The sequence below is a fragment of the Scomber japonicus genome, chromosome 4, assembly GCF_027409825.1.
Source record: "Scomber japonicus isolate fScoJap1 chromosome 4, fScoJap1.pri, whole genome shotgun sequence".
NCBI lineage: Eukaryota > Metazoa > Chordata > Actinopteri > Scombriformes > Scombridae > Scomber > Scomber japonicus.
Window position 1 is genome coordinate 6,300,732 of NC_070581.1, and position 17,919 is coordinate 6,318,650.

At 40.2% G+C, this 17,919-nt stretch overlaps 1 protein-coding gene across 1 annotated transcript in view; it reads right to left on the bottom strand.

The window, feature by feature from the left end:
* Window positions 1-3,333, bottom strand: part of pard6b (par-6 partitioning defective 6 homolog beta (C. elegans)) — a 23,498-nt gene extending 20,165 nt beyond the window's left edge. The window contains exons 1-2 of the mRNA XM_053317610.1: window positions 3,014-3,333; window positions 1,083-1,305 (exon numbers count right to left, since the gene is read on the bottom strand). Of these exons, the coding sequence (XP_053173585.1) occupies window positions 1,083-1,305; window positions 3,014-3,076 (286 nt within the window). The 5' untranslated portion in view covers window positions 3,077-3,333. The remainder of the gene's footprint in view (window positions 1-1,082; window positions 1,306-3,013) is intronic.
* Window positions 3,334-17,919: the final 14,586 nt, after the last annotated feature.

Consider the following 17,919-nt stretch of genomic DNA (forward strand, 5'->3'; position numbering starts at 1 on the left):
CCCCCCCCCTTTCCTAAGGAATCTGACCATGCTTGACACTGGCTGTCTTGTTTAATGTGAGATCATTTGAGAGGAGCATTGCTCGTTATCGTCACTTTTTTTGTTGTTGTGTCTAGCTCTTGCAGAGAGATTATCTTTGCATACACACACTGTTTCTTAGCAAGGTTGCTGATCTTTAGATATGTGGGTCAGCAGCAGGACACCAAAGGACATAGCCGGGAAGACACCAGCAACATGAAGACTGAACTGAAAAATGGCAAAGTTTCATAACAAGATTTAACATAAAGGCTTGTTTGACTTTTTTGGATTATGTGGACAAGATTTAACCCTTTCATACTGGTCATATTCTACACCCTCACAGTATGTTTCAGGTAAATTTTGACCCAGTCTAAGAATCCTCTCATAAAAAGTGTCTATACCAAATTTGGAAACACATATCTGTTTAGAAAGCATCAATAGTCGATTTGACTGATCAATAAATGGGTGATTAAACCTTTATTAATTTTCAGAGAGCAGAGAAAGTGTATTTTTTAGCTTTTACACTACTCATTTTTTTATTTTTCATGTCCTACTAAGACATGAAAATATAACATAGGAATAATTATTTAAATGTATTTTCTTGAAACTGAAAATTACAAGAAGTTTATGGAATCCAGATCATAAAAAGAAATCCTCATAACTACTATATTATTAAAACTATTAACTATTCACTTAACAAAAAGACATGTTAATACATACGGGTCAAATTTGACCATGAACAGCCTCAATTGACAAACATTTGGAGCACATTTACATTTTTGTGCATTTTGGGCCACTTTTGGAAAAGTCATCAAATTTCAGGGTAAAAGCCATTTGGGTTGTTTTTACAGCTGTTAATTGTCAAAACAGGTCAAATCTGACCTGAACAGTATGTAAAAGGTTAATTACATATTTTCCTACACAATCAACAATTCCAAACTTCTAAGCTGTACCATTCAAAAGCAAACACTAAACCTTTGTTTGTATTTCCATATAAGAGAGCAGAGATGTGTGCTAACAAACTGGTGGAAACTGGGCGGTATTGTTCAAACACACGTGCTTACCTTTCCTCTGCAGGAACAGCCTGAGCAGGGGAGCAGCTGTTGAGATGGCCTTGTGGTAGTTGTCGTCATTGTTGATGGGCAGCAGGTCGCCGTGCACGTCGGCGTAGCCCACCAGCAGCTCCACATTGGGGATGCGGTGCACGTGCTGCAGGAGGCCGTAGAACTCATCGAAGCGGCCCGGCTTGGACCGGTCCAGGGAGAAGCGACGGAACTCTGCGCCGAACTGGGAACGTGAGCAGACAGGCGTGTGAGGATAGTCGTGCAAAGAAATAGACACTTGAATGAGGGTGATGCTGATTTAAGAGACAAAAAGAAGCATCAGATAGCTGCAGGAAAAAGCTTACTATATCACTTATACAAACCTTCATCTACTTTAAGGATCTGATATTTGGAGCTATGATTGGTAAACACACACTGGTATGATAGCCTAGATAACTTCAAAAACCACTGCAGGCTATATGGAAGAGACTGTCAACCAAGCTAACACACCACATGTGATGAATTATTAATTCACACTTTGATGTGTCTGTGTATCTCGTTTTTTTTTGGATGCAGTATGATCAAGACTGAGCAGTGTGGTTTACTCACACAGCCTGGCAGAATGTTAGGTATGTGAGTTGTGCTCGTAACAACTACACGTCTGTCTTCAGCACACCCAAAACACGTTGCTGGCTTATGAGTAACATAGTAAATCGCTGAGGTCTGACTGGATCAATGGCAGCACTGAGCACATGTCTAATCTGTAGGAGACTGCATAGCCGAGAATGAGCACAATGTCCCTGTCTGCGGTGTTGATGGAGACTCGAGGAGTAACGAGTGTTGTGGTTACTGTTGCTCGGTGCTGACAAAAGATGATCTACAAGTCACTGCCATCCTGGACACACTCTCTCACACACACACACACACACACACACACACTGCCTAAGACATGTGGGTGAAAAGCTGAGTTATGTTAATTATAGGCTGGGTAAGATTAGAACACGAGAGCAGACAACATTTTGAATGACCCTAGACTGCTCAGTTTGGGACATAGATGAACAAAGTAATGAGTATTTTATGAAAAGCGGTGGTAAAAACATAGATCTGCAATTATTAGATTAGTTATTAGTAATAGTTAAATTAATTTCCAACTATTTTGACACTTAATTAATCCTTTGCAGTCATTTTTTAAGAGAAAAATTCAAAATTACCTGGTTCCAGCTTATTAAACGTGAGTATTTACTAGTTTTTAGTTCTCATTGACAGTAAATTGAATATCTTTAATTGTGGATTGTTGTTCAGGCCAAGGGAAGACATTTGAGGACGTCAAAATTAGACTTTGGAAAACACTGACCAACATGTTTCACCATTTTCAAAGATCAATCAATCAAGTTAACTGGCAGGTTGATTGCAGCCCTAAAAAGTTGCATTGCTTCCTTGTGAGGTGATGGCATAAACATGTACAGTATGTCACAGTTTGTGTCAACATGTATGGCTGGGTCCATAAAGAAAACTAGTTTTAGGCAGCAATAAGCGCCCTGGGGCTCCATCCCTCACACTCTAACCTTGAGTCAATATTTAGGACGGAGCAGGTGGAGGTGGGGAGAGGAGGGGGGGACTGTGACAGGTGACACTAGCTCACTGCGCCGTCAGCTGATAACCTCCACCTTCAAACTAACGAGCTAGCTGTCAAACTTATCACACCAACTCCACGGTGAATAACATTATTTTAAACATACAGAGAGCCACGGTGACACACAAACCCTTACGCTCAGCCGCTAAAGCTTAATTTGTTAGTATCTGTGTAAGCTAGCTAGTTTGTGCGACATCGCAACTTGTTATCAAGCCACTTAGCAGGCTAAATTAGCCGGAGTGGCCGTAGCCGGGAGAGGTAACACTACACATATAGGGAGCAAACAGGATGAAGAAGGAAAAAAAGTTCCCATATGCACCTTGCTCTTCACCTCCACGGCACTCAGAGAACGGCTGCTCGGCACACGGTGGTTTTTGTTCATGTTTCGCCGCCAAAGCACTCACACACTCGCCCTGCTGCTCCTGCCGCCGCCGTCGCCGGTCTATATCCAAACTGTCCGTGTCCAGCAGGTAACGTTACTTTAGGAGTAAGACAGGCAAGCGCAGGGATTTCTCGACGTCCAGCGCTTTACGTCGTCCCTCCGAGAATAGGACAAGCGGCTGCCGACCAGCCTAGCTCAGCCTGGAAACTTGTCTCCTGTCATAGTTGCCGCTGTTAGTGTTAGTGTTAGTGTTGGTGTTGGTGTGTTTGTGTGTGTGTGTGTGTGTGTGAGAGAGACGCTCCACCGCTTCTTCTTCTGCTGCTTCTACTGTCGCTGCGTCTTCTTCTTCTCCCTCTCTCCCCCTCTCTCTCTCTCTCTCTCTCTCTCCGGGCCTGGAGAGCTGCCTGACGACGCGACTTCACAATAAAAGTCTGAGTCTATGGCTTTGCCTCATTCTTCACTTCAAAATAAAAGCCCTCTACTTTCCAGCCCCATTAGGTTTTGTATGGCAGTGGTTCTCAAAATGAGGCCCCCAGGAGTCATTGAGGGTGTTTCAGGAGTTCCCCAGGAGAATGATTTATTCTGACTGTAATTACATCCATAAGTAACACAGCAACTGAATGTATGACTATTTGAATGTCCAATCCTCAGCAATATTAGTATTTCATGTATACGAACACTAATAAATTCAATTGTGTGCAATATTCATATAATATACATATATATTTATTTCACTTTAATCTGTGCAATAAGAATATCTGGTATATTACCACTCAATACCAATATTACTCTTAATAATGTAAATAATGTCACAACTATTTTACTATATATTTCTTACTATTATTGTTCTTATAGTTTTTTTTGTACTTAGTATTTATTGTTCTCTATTCTTTTTCTTATTGCTGCTCTTATATTCTATTACTGTCCACTTGCTGCTGTGACAATACAAATGTCCCCATTGTGGGACTAATACAGTTTTTCAACTAGTTGATGGGAGGAAATAATAATGATAGTTAATTAATCCAGTATTTCATCTCAGTGGGCTAAATAACTGCACTACTATCACTGATTGAACTATTAAGGTCCATATATTATCTCACTGTGTTGTGTTAAGCTCCAGTAACTGAAATTATTATAACATAATAGACATTAACAAGATGTTGCTGGTGACCCTAACTTCCATCATAGATGTCCTCTGACTTGTAGCATACCAGACACATCATAAGTCATTTTTTATTACTGTAGATATTGTAATTGTGTGCAAAAATCTAACAAAAATACATTTGCTTATATTATACATTATGTGGTATCACTTTCATATTGTTTACATTAGATTGTTTACATGACTGTTTATGGTATATAGCAAGAAGCTGACCCTTAAATCACTATTAAGATGTCAATTATAGATATAAAAAGTAAGTGGGCAGTAAATGTGAAACGTTATAGATGATGCTGTGTGTTTCTTGTTGTATAGTGACATCTACTGGCCAAACACCATAAAGCCCTATACTGCTACTGGCTCAGAGTATGGGCACACTTGAAATACACACACACTGTAAATTGCATATGGTGACAAATACTGTACTGTATTAGTACACACAGTACAGTATTAATACAGGATGTGCCACTATTATAAGCAGTGGTGCAGTGGTGGATGGAAATTGATTTGATCGATGTCCTACAGTCAGTCAGTGATCATAATGAGGCACTAATTAATTATTTTTTCCTTTAACAAAGTATCATTTTAAAGATACTTTAAGAACTTAAGTGTTATCTAATGTTAACTAATGAATTAGATGTATGGCAGTCAGTAGAATGTAGGTGAACAAGCATATGATTCAGCAGGGAAGGTCATTGTGACCTGTTTGTATCGTGCAAGTGATTCCAAATCTTTTCATGTTAGGGACACTAAATTGATACTAATGATACCACAGACCTTCATTTGATGTCATTTCATTATCATTTGTTGTGTGACAGGATTTTGTAAAGAAATATATGAAATATGAAAAATAGTTCTTGTTTCATTTACCATCAGTGTGGGGATTGAAATAGAAATGAATATACAGTGTTAACTCAGGCTGTCTCCCTCTTTCTGATAGCTGCACCTTGTTGGTTGGGACAACCTGTGACATTATATTCCTCAAAGAAAAGATAGCAAACTATATGGTTCAATTTGTGAGTATAAAAAATTGTTTTCAGTATATCACAATTGACAGTGTGCTCAGGTTAATTATTCTTGTGACAATGAAACTTAAAAATGTGTGTAACCAAAACATTACAGTAACATTACAGTTTTTACTGACATGCACTGGGATCAATAATAAAATGAATGACAGATAAATACCTTTATTAAAATAGGAATTGACAGTTTTAACAAACCTAAAATGAGTGAAATGATGTAAAAGGAATAGGTCATTCAAATGTGTGCGTTAACTATTCATGTATGGGTTATGTAAAGAATCTGAACCATAGCAGGACTGTGATCAATGCAGATATGTGATCTGTTCCTTTATAATAGCATATGTGGACATGGCCGATCTTTCAAGCTAACAGAGCTTGTTGATTAAAACAGTGACAACTTAATATTAGGTCATTTAAAATTACATAAAGCTTAACCCACCACTTTTGTCTATTTTAAGCAAGCATTATGTGGAAAAATAAGGACCTGTCAAATCTTCCAATTTAAGAGCCTCTTGATGAAATAATGACAACTTAATAACAGGTCATTTATTTGGTAAAAAGGTAACATGTCCAAATTTGTTGAAAATATGTGATGTTATTCAGTTCCAAATAGGATCAGAATTGTCCAGATACTTATAGCACCAGCTTATCTTAAACATGCAGTTCTTACTGACATCACTGATATTAGTATATGGAGATTGGTGGTATCATCCCGGCATGGCTCTTCCCAGCTGTAATCAGAGGAAAAATCAACCATCAATCATCCAGAATGAGAGTGAAAACACCTGTGAGGGTGTGCAGTATCTTTAAAATATTCATTATTTTGCTCAGGACATGGAACTCCCAGACTCCTGTCAGTCCCTTCGAGTCACTCCAGTAAAATATACATTAGATCAAAGTTAAAGCGTGCAAAAGAAGTTGACAGTTTGCAAATGAAGTTGGGAGTGAATAAGGAAAGGAGGATAACACACAGCAGCATATGTCAGGTAGATGCAGTAGATGGAAGGCATTTGATGTCACAGTGTAAAGACACAGGTGTAACTAATACAATAGTTGCTTCAGTTTGAGGGTCCTGTGTTGTGCATGCTGGCTCACTGTCACACTGTCATGAAAAGCTACTCAGTACATCTACTCAAGTTCTGTACTTAAGTATAATGTAGAGGTACTTGTACTTTACTTGAGTATTTCCATGTGATGCTGCTTTATACTTCCACTCCACTACTTTTCACATAGAATTATTGTTATGGTATATAGCAAGCAGCCCTTAAATCACTATTAAGATGTCAATAACATGAATCCACTGTAGAGATTTTAATTAGTATTGTGACAGCTTTAGTTACCATTCAGATGAAGATTTGACACAATGGATAATATAACAAGCTTTTAAAATACAACACATTGTTAAAGATGAAACCAGTGGTTTCCAACCTTTTTGTCTTTGACGTCAAAAAGCAGTGTGTAGTCAGCTCACATTTCACATGTCTATGAGTTGTTAACAGCTCCACCAAATAGTGATTTTTCCTTCTAAACTTCTCACATGCTTTCATTTCAATAAATGTTCAAATGATAGGTTAGAGAAAAAGGGTTAGGGTTAATACTGCATACTATATCACTCATAATACTGCAGTACTTTTACTGTAATACTGCATACTACATCACTCATAATACTGCAGTACTTTTACTGTAATACTGCATACTACATCACTCATAATACTGCAGTACTTTTACTGTAATACTGCATACTACATCACTCATAATACTGCAGTACTTTTACTGTAATACTGCATACTACATCACTCATAATACTGCAGTACTTTTACTGTAATACTGCATACTACATCACTAATACTGCAGTACTTTTACTTAACTTGGATTTTTAATTTCATTTTTACTTGTAAAATGTTAAAATGTATAAATGGTTTTAGATTTCCAAAATTATTAAAATAATATCAAAAGTAATACATTTAGATGCAAGAACATTTATGCAGAGCACAATTTTCCAGATCTTTTAAAACTGATTTGAATTCAGAAAAAGTTCTGTTTAGCTCTAAAAATGTCAGGTCCTTTTGTTCATTGCTCTGGAAGGAATGGGCAGTATATTTCAAGCTTTTTAAAACTGTGAGGAACAGTGTGACAGTGACAGGCACATTGATATTGATTTCTACGAAATGTACACAGCAAGGAGCAACCAGCCAGGAGAGATTTATATACTACATAAAGGCCAACCATCACAAAGCACTGTACTTTTTTCTCATTTGTGTCCCACCATTCTTTTCCTCCAGATGACAGAAAACCACAGTAACCACATGACACACTTACTTATGGTATTTTACAAATATCACAGCAAAGGTTGAGAAGTTAAAGCACCAAAAGGACCCAAGGACCCAATAATTCACTATTAAGTGCCACAGTCTTAGTCCTTCTAGGAAGGCTTTTTATTATGGCAATGAAATGCCAAGTATGTAATATTATTATAAAACCAAGTGATGCATATTTAATCACATCCATTTGGAACCCAGGAATAGTATTAGAGTGGATTGAGGTTCCCTCTGTATGAAGAGGAGAAAGAGGAGAGGACGGATTTGAAGGTCACATGATTCCTCAAATCTTAATCCTCTCCAGACTTCAGTCATTCATGTAGTGCTGGCTCTGCCATGCTAGAAGGTAGACCAAATTGTCCAGCAAGAGTTCGTCATGGGTGGCTGACTCACAGACCTCTTACATGCCTGACAGCTCAAACATACTGTCCGAATAATCTTAATTTACCACTGATATATGATTGCCATACTATGGAGCCCTGAGACAAGCTGAAGTCAAAAATACAATATAACTCAATATAATACATACAATAAATAATACAGTTAGATAAATAATTCAAATTAAGTGGACGAAATATAGAGCGATATAGAAGTATAAAGGTTTACATTTGTTTATTACACCACAGTACTTGGAATATGGGCCTGAAAAAAGAAATTAAATGAAAACTGACTCTAAGTTGTAGTGAATGTCATGGGATAGTGTTGTATGGTCAGAGGCAGCTATGGGAGACATTTCATTAACATTTGTAAGTAATGAGCGAAACACTCAAAATGACTGTTTCCATTAAAACGAGTCTATATAACTTATGCTGAGAGGCCACTGTGACCACAAGTGGTTGAATAATGTCACGTTAAAATAGCCTTTATTTCCCAAGATTGTCTTCAATCAGCTGCTCTTAAGACTTCATCATGTGACATGTTTAAAGCACAAAGCACAAAGCACCAATCAACTAGGTTTTTTTAATTCTTCTCTTCTTGTATTGGACAAATAAAATAAAATAAATATTGAATAAATTTGTGTGTGCAAACCCTTTTTGTGCTTTGGACTTTGAGCTTGTCTACATACCCTAGCCTCCCTTTGTCTTTTGATTGAGTGCAGTGTTTTTTACTTTTACTTAATAAGTGACATTTGGAAATGTAGTTTAACAGGCACACAAGTAGAGAAAAAGACTAGTAAGGTAAAGGTAAAGGTAAAATAAGAGGAAAAATACTCATTCCTGTAATTTACACAGCATCTATCTAAAGTTTGCTAAGATTAGCCGCCATAAGCTACAGGTCAGAAAACACCAAATAAGACTGTAGCAGCAAACGTCCTGATTGTAACCAAATGCATGCATGTGTGTTCCATTGTTTAAGAATCCATATTCAATTCAACTTTTTAAAGTACAAATAATTTTACATTGGGAGGAAATTGAGCTTTTGTATTTCCAGTTGTGACTGCTAACCCATCACCACCGTGTACCAAATTTAACAGCAATTGTTGGACCTAATAGACAGGATAATGTCAAAGGAAAAGTTTGACATAAATACACTTATTCGCTGTTTTGCTTAGACTAAGATGAGTTAAGATCGCAGCTGTTTGCTAACCATGAAGCTACATCCAGCAGCATGGCTAGCTTAGCTTAGCTCAGCATAAAGACTGGGAACAGTTAGCCCGATTCTGCCCAAAGTTACAAAATCCACCAACGAGCACATCAAAAGCTCACTAACTATCATGACTGTTGAGCTTTGAGGCCAGTGTTGGTGGAAATGAATGGTGTTTGACTCAGTCAGTCAGGAGGTTGAATTGAACTAGACACAAGAGGCATTAACAGACACATACCAGACTGATAGCTGACCTCACTGTAAATACACTGTACTTATATGCCCATAAAACCTGAGCTAGAGGAAAGGAGTCCCTATGTAGGCCTATCTATATATATATATATATATATATATATATATATATATATATATATATATATATATATATATATATATCATCACAGAGTAAAAATGTCTGAAACAGTGGTACAGGCTGGCTCTGGGTGTTCTTAAAAGGATCAAATCAATGTGTGTTACTATTTAGCACCAATCATTTATACATGACATAAGAGGTCCCTAACCTTTTTAGCATGTGACCCCTTAAAATGAAGCAAAGGCTGCTTTGACCCCCTTATCAGAGGAGGTAAAAGAATGCAGAATTTTACAAGAAAAAACAAAATAAGGCATCAACTATTTTCTGTAATACATTTTTATGAATCCCCTTAATCTATTGATTCCTTTTATGATCTACTGTCAGGTCACTGTCAGCCACTTTCTACACACCACACTTTCTATTTATGAGTCTTGAAAATTAAATTTTTATTGTTTTTGTTTTCCATGCCTCCCACAGAGCTGTTGTTCTCCATAAATATTACATACAATATGACATACATACAAAGAACTGAAGCTTCAAATCTCTTATGAGTTGTGGAATTTTGTGAACTTTACAAACTTTTAAAAAATTAAAATCACTGATAATAACTTTGTAGCTTTTGTAAAATGGAATCATCAAGTACATACAGGCTTTACTAGAGTTTGGGTCTTTGTGATGAAGAACTCCCAGTTTGATTGAAAGAGCACAGAGAACAACTCCAAGGGCAAACAATACATTCATTCCTTTTGGACTAACATTTTCTTTTTCTTTTTTTTTGGAGTAGCAGGGTCATACACTGACTACAGAGACTGTCCTTCAGCTGGACAGAGCAGGCAGGATCAAGACCGCTTTTGGAGAGCATCTATCCACCTGAAATACTCTCGAACAAGACTCGTTGCTATGGATGCGGACATCTGTAAAGGAGCATTTCACTCAAAAGAAATTAATGCATTGCTATACAGTAAAAAAAATGTTCTCTGATTGGCTTGTGGAGCAGAAAGACATCAAACTGACAGACACATCGCTCCCCAGACACTTACTAGCAGTTTATTGCCCTCTTCGGTCACCCCCACCACGTTCCTCACTCCCCCCAACCCCCATCTTTGGTCTACCTCTCCCCTGCCTGATGTGTACACAGCTCTGTAGATAAAGTATCTGACCTCCCAGTAGACTTCCTCCCTCCTCTGCGTCTCACCCCTCCCACCTTCCCCTCTGCAATATGTGCAATGCAATGCAGCATACATCCTCCTCCCTCCTACAAGGGGCGCAAGCAGCTGCCTCGTTGCCATCATAGCAAAGCTTTTCTTTGCTCTTCGTCCTTTCCATGGAAGTATCAGGCACCCGCCGCCACACACGTGCACTCACACACGTACTCCCCCTTGCTCTCGGTCACTTCCCTCTTTCTATCTTCAGTGCACACACGACCGCAGAGGCCCCCTCTGTCTGCTGGGTCTCTCTCTGTGTCTCTCTCCTGTGAGATCATGATGTCACCAGCTGAGTTTTCTGCAGCTCTATTCATGCAACAACCTGGAAAGTTTGATTCACATTTTTGACAAGCAAACTGGAAGCTGTTTGCAATGTGTGTTGGCTGTCACTTTGTTCAGGTGAATAAAAATGCACTGCAATGCACAGTCATATTGTATCTCTATATACCATGCAGCAGGACCAATAGGAAGAGTAGTTAGTCAATTCCCATGTATTGTATAAATGAGGGCCACTGCACTGCTTCCTCTACAAAAGACAGGTAACACTCTGTTGAGTCACTCTATTGCAGTGAATGATGTGCTATAGATTCATATCCTATATTTTAGATAGGTGGCTGAAAGTCCTGATGCATGGAGGATTCATGTGTGTGATTGGAACTTCTATTGCAGCTATTTTATTACCCTTAAGGATACAGCTGGAATATTGAGATGCATCCAACATGCAACAATCTGAACAAATAAGGATAATCATTTTCCACAGCTTTTGAACAGTGAACTGCATGATTTCATCTTTCAAACATAAACCTTAAAAGATGATTGTAGAAAACATATTTTTCTCTCATGTAGAATATTGCATTGTCCTCAGCCTCTAAAAATTGTTGTAATTCACATTTAATACTTTGTATTTTCACTTCTTCAAGCCTCTAAAGATGTTACATTAAGTTAAATCTTCAATCTTCCACCTCTGCAGATGTCCAAAAACCCTTAAATTTTAGTTCTTTACCCTCTTCAAGCCTTTAAAAATCCCAAACACCTTCTATTTTTATCTCCTTGTGTTCTAAACATTGGTGAAATAAGTGACATACAGTATTAATTCACCTTTTGAGGGCTCATAAAATCCTTAAAATGAGTTTAACCCTGATATACTGTTCATTTTCTGACCTGTCACAGTATATTTCCTCATAATTATTCTTTATAGCAAGTTACTGAACAACAAATCATTCATAAAGACATTATTAGTCACAAATAAACATGAGTTATCCTTAATGAAGCTCTGAGAGAACAGAGAGAGAGAGTTTAGTTTTTATGAGAAAGAACTATATAAAAACACTACATGGTCCAATTTCAACAAATTAGATTAACATGAAGAATGAACACATTTTTGGATGAAGACTTTTGAACTTTTTTGACGGGTTAAACACTACAAAAATGAAATATTTTCTTCTTTGTATATTCTGGATCACATTAGGGGAAGTCATCAAATTTCACTCTAAAAGAAAGAAAGTATTTTTACAGTTCTCAGATGTAAAAATGGGTCAAATTTGAACCGTTAAAACTAGAATCTTTCACCTCATCAGGCCTCACAATCCTTAAAATAGATGAAATACTGCAAACGTTCACATTAACAGGTGTTCAAATGTTCAAGTAAGTGAAATTCTGGACTCTGGGTGTCCTCAAAATGACACAATCCAAGAAGGACAAGTAGACATTGCTTCATTTTTGGGGGACACAGGCCAAAAAATAAAGAGGAGGAGAGGAGACCTCTTTCTCTCTCTCTCTCTCTCTCCCTCTTTTTTTTCACAGTAATCATTCCAGCCTGACTCTTCTTCTCTGTATTGACCCCATCCAGCACTGCAGCTGCTCTTGCACCTCACTGACACTGTGACTGCATGTTGCCTCTGTGCACTCATGGAGCCCGTCACCGTTTTTTCCTCTCCTCTCCCTGCACGTCTCTTTATCTTCTCCTCGTCTCAGTCTCTCTCACCGTCCTTCCCCCCCATCACGACTCACGATTTTCTCCCCTTTTTCCTCGATCACGTCTCGCTCTCTTCTTCTTTCTTTTAATATCTTGTTGGGGGTTTTTTTCTTCTTTTTCTCTCTGCCTACTGAATGATTCAATTTCACCATAATCTTTCCATGAATCATTTGAAGTGTGTATGACTGTGTGAGTGTGTGTGTATGTGTGTGTGTATGTGTGTGTGTGAGTGTGTGTGTGTGTAGCGAGCCCACTCCAACTGCAGGAGGCGCTAGCAGTGGGATAACTCTTCTACCATCTCCCTCTCCCTCTGTCTCTGTCTCTCTCTCTCCCTCTCTCTCTCTCCACTCCCCCCTTCTCAACTCCCCCTCCCACCCCCACCCCTACTCCATCACCCAACGCTGCAGAGGAGGCCTCTTGTCTCCCCCGCAGTCTGCAAGGCCTTTCTTAAGCTTCCACCCCTCCACCACCATCTCCACCCTCCCTCCCTCCTTCTCTCTCTCTCTCTCTCTCTCTCTCTCTCTTGCTCTCTCACTCTGTCTCAGTGATGGTGTTATTGTCCCACTTTGTGTGGCACCTTGATCTAGATGACCTCTAGCGACTGGCAATATTCAGCGAATGTGGGAGTGCAGGGTGAGACGGTGCACAGGCAGCATCACCACCACCACCACCACCACCACCACCATCACACTGAAACAAAACATTTACCATTAATTCATCTTTTCTCCCTGCAGGGCCGAGGAGGGATTTCACTCCGGCTCTGACTTTCCAACAGGGGGCGCCATCAGTGACTCCACTGCAGCCGTTATTATATTACAACCTGCTCACAACCCCCCCCCCCCCCCACACACACACACACACATCTCCTCACCTCCTCTTCCTTACATGCCCCCCCTTCTCCCCCCTCTCTCTCTTCCCTCCCTGCAGATGGCATTGTCCTGTGGTTTTTTATGTTGGGAGATCAGTGCTCAGATGGATGCAGGATGAGGTCAGGTGGATGGAGGGGTGGAGGGGGGTGATGGGGGGTGATTGGGGTGAATGTTGAACTGACCTGTAGACAGTTTGGGTAATTAGCCTTCTTTAAGCGTTTAAGTACAAGGGCTGTTTTGTCTCGGCAGCCCCCGTACCTCTTTGTGTCTAACAGCACACACACACACACACACACACACACACACACACACACACACACACACACACACACACACACACACACACACACACACACACACACACACACAGACATACACATATATTCACACACACATACACCCGGGCCTCTCTATCTCTCCTCCAGCTACAGGGGGCGCCAGTCTCTACACCACCAGCATCCCCCCTCCCCCCCTCTCCTTCTGCCTCCCTTCCCCCTCCCCCCTGCTTCCTCCCCCTGCTTTCTACCTTGCCTCTCTCTCTGTCTCTCTCTTCTCCTCCACCCTCTCCTCTCCTCCCCTCTCCTCTCCTCTCCCCCCTTCAGCTCTGCTTCTCCACCCTCCAGTCCAAACCACTCCGTTCCTTCTCCTCTCGCCATATCTCCTCCCTCGCCCGGGCTCCTGTCCCTCTCTTACTCCCTTTTTCCTCTCCTCCCCTCCCCCCAGCCTCCTTTCTCACCCCCCCCCCCCCCCCGACCCACTACCCCTTCCCTCCGTCTCCCACTCTCTCTCTCTCTCTCACTTCCCCTCCCCTCCCCTCCCCCCTTTGAAAGGCTGTTAAGCGCTCCTTCTGCACACAGCACTGCAGATGAGGCCTCCGCCTCCCCCACAGTCTGCCAGGCCTCTCTCACTCTCTCTCACTCTCTCTCTTTCCTTCAACCTCCCCCACCACTCCTTCCCTCCCTCCCTCCATCCTTCCCTTCCTCCCTCTCTCGCTCCTTACAACAGCATAGCAACACTGACTAGCCAGTCAAGGAGACTCTTTCCTCTCTCTCTCTCTCTCTCTCTCTCTCTCTCTCTCTCTCTCTCTCTCTCTCTCCCTCTTGCACTGGGGTAATTTCCCTCCATTTTAGATTCCTCATCCCAGGGCGGCAAAGGATGGGATTGGAATGAAACACTTGGAGGTAAAAATATGTATAGTGAGCGCACGCATCTAATCTTACTCAATTTACCTGGGTTGGTGGACTCATTTGATTTAACTCCGATCTGATTCATCCCATCTCTGGGAGAGAAGCTTTCATCCAATGGCACACCTCAGAAAAAGGTTAATAATGTAGTGTTCTATTTCCAACCGAGGCTTTTCCACATCTGATCATTGGTAAGATGCACACAGGGTCCATTTGGTGCAGCTGTATAACCAGGCCGAAAGGAGGAGGACATGTTGTAGCTCTTTATATATTCAGTTTCATGCTTTCTTAAATCCTCTCATCGTGCAACTTGGAATAGAAGCAAGAGATACTGGATTTTGAGGAAAAAGATCCAAAAGTGTAACCTCACCACACAAGTCAAATCTAACCCTAACCCTAACCCTAACCCATTACTCTCAACCTGCTGTTTACATACTCAAAAACATTTCTAACGAAGCTTCATCAAGCATCTCTCTACCTCCCAACCTTTGTTCTAATTCTGTTCAGCAACTTCATTTTGGTTACCAAGCAATGCTGGATATTCCTGGCCACCCATGTCACAAGTTTAAAAAACTTCATACGGTTACAGCGAACGGGTTGACGTGCACATCCTTTATGTATGAGGGATGGAGGAGGATTTCTTCTCCAGAAATGATCAACACATGGGAATAAAATCCCATCAGTGCATTCCCTGCCCCGGCTGTGAAATCTCATTAAAGTTGCGCTGATGGATTTGTCAAGATGTTTCAGAATTGATTGGTAAATTAAATATTCAATTCAATTAGGATTCAATTAACTCAGAAAGAGGAAAGGATTATTTTCATACCTGGAGGGTGCATGCTTTGGTGACACTATAGACCCACATTGACTTAAAGCAGAAAACCAAATGACTGTGGTACTGTATGTCTCATATTCAGTTTTTTTCACCTTTGAAGACAAATATTTCTGTAGAAACCAAACCCTTATTTAGAATTTCATTTTTCAGTTTCTGTGCCAAAATCTTTGCTTTTCTTTACAGGAAAGCTGACAGTTTTGTTGCTGAGGAAGTATTGTATTTATAATGTATATGAATATATGCCACTCTCCCCTTCCCACAGTATAGACAACAAAGCTGCTTGTGTATCCCTGATGTTCCCATTGTTTGTTTCCCACTTTTGGATGATCCCTCCTCCTACATCACTGCCAATTCAGTGTAAAAACTTTTTTTTTTTACCCCCACACTGGCTCACAGTGTTTTTCTGGTTGAGTAATACATTTCAACAGTGAACAATGTTTTGCAAGAGAGATATTTGTTAACAGCTGGTTGGTGTCTTGGATATTCCAAACTGAGGAGTTGTTGTTGGAAAAGCAACGGGGCGGTGTTGCGCTACAGTAGTGCTCTTCTCTCCTTTTTGGCTTGTGACGCCTAAATGTGAAGCAACATCTCATCACAGGTTGTGGTCTTGAGTTGTTTGCAGTGATTTTTTTTTTCCTTTTCAGAGTTGTCTCATCTAAAAAGGAGATTTAAAGACCTGAAGAAGTTTCTGTATGTCTTGAATTATCTGGAGACACCTCAGATTGAAATCCTTGGATGGGTTCCAACCCCCAGTTTAAGAACCATCACTCTACAGCCATCAATGCATCTGTGCGTTTCCCTCACTATTACCATACAACCTTCAACTGCACTCAAAGAGGGCTTGTACACTTAATACGTCCCTGGAGTTTTTAATGTGAAAGTGCATTAACTTTATCAAGTTTAAGGAAAAACTGTGTAAATATCCGAAGTATATTTACAATATTTAGTCTAAAAGGTAATGCATGTCACAGCTGGAAAAGCACAGGTGTAAATAAAAACATTCTAAGATTCTCTCCTGACATGTTTTTTATGCTTTCTTTTCCACAAAAACTGTTCAATTAAAAGATTAAAAGTTGTAAATGATGGAAAAATTCAGAATGGCTAAATAACTAAATATTGTTCATTACCAAAGTTTACCTGCTGGATATATGAGACGTCTCCTACTTCACTGTTAAGGAAAGAGAAGCAAAACACATTTTTGACCCAGAGAGGGAGAAGGACTGTATTGACGGCTGAATTCCATTCAGCTGTTTCATTTTCAGGGTTCAGGGGTTCTTTCCGTTCTACTAATGTTGCTTCCTCCTGTCCTCAAGCCTGTGACCCAGAAATCGACTGAGGTCTGCAATCATCGACGATGTTCCAGTCCCTTAAATGTGAAAGAGAGGAGGCTCTCACAGGAGCTTGGAGCGAGGAATTACTTTTTCACTGAAATCTGAATGATCATCCGATCTGATGGGACAGTAAATATAAATCATTACTCTACCTGTGGTCTTTCACATACTGACAAGTCTATAGATTTTATTCAGAGTATTTATAGTCATTTTTATTGCTTCCTCATGACTGCTCTATTCTTTTACTGATCTGGTGTCTGGTTGTATTATTTCTATGAGTGATGCCCTGACACTGAAGTAGATCTTTAATCAGTATCAAAGGAGCAGTCAGCAGGCATACATATACACTGTTGGATAATCCACTGGCTGCTTTATCAGGTACACCTGTTCAACTGCTCATAATCTAATGAGTCCATCACGTAGCAGCAACTGAATGCAGTTAATTACATGGACACTGTCAAAGCCAACTGCCAAAGTTCACGCCAAGAGGGGCTGATTTGAGTATTTCACAAACTGCATCTACTGGAATTTTCACAAACAACCATCTCTGGGGTAGATTTGTCCAAAAAAAGACAATATATACTTATATATACACACACAAAGGTTTAGGGGAGAATGGCCAGACTGGTTTGAGCTAATAGAAAGGCAACAGAGACTTAAATAACCACTTGTTAGAACTGAGGTTTGCAGAAGAGCATCTCTGAACTGGGCGGCTGTGGGCAGGAGGTAGAGCGGTCATCCTCCAATTGGAAGATTGGTGGTTCGATTCCCGGCTCCTCCAGTCCACATGTCGATGTGTCCTTGGGCAAGACACTTAACCCCAAAATTGCTCCCGTTGCTGTGCCAACGGTGTGTGGATGTGTATAAATGGTTAGATCCCCCTGATGGCAGGTTGGCACCCTGCGTGGTAGCCCCTGCCATCAGTGTATGAATGTGTGTGAAAGGGTAATATGACATGTCATGTAAAGCGCTTTGAGTGGTCGCACAGACTAGAAAGGCGCTATATAAGTACAGTCCATTTACCATGAACACCCAACATGTCGAACCT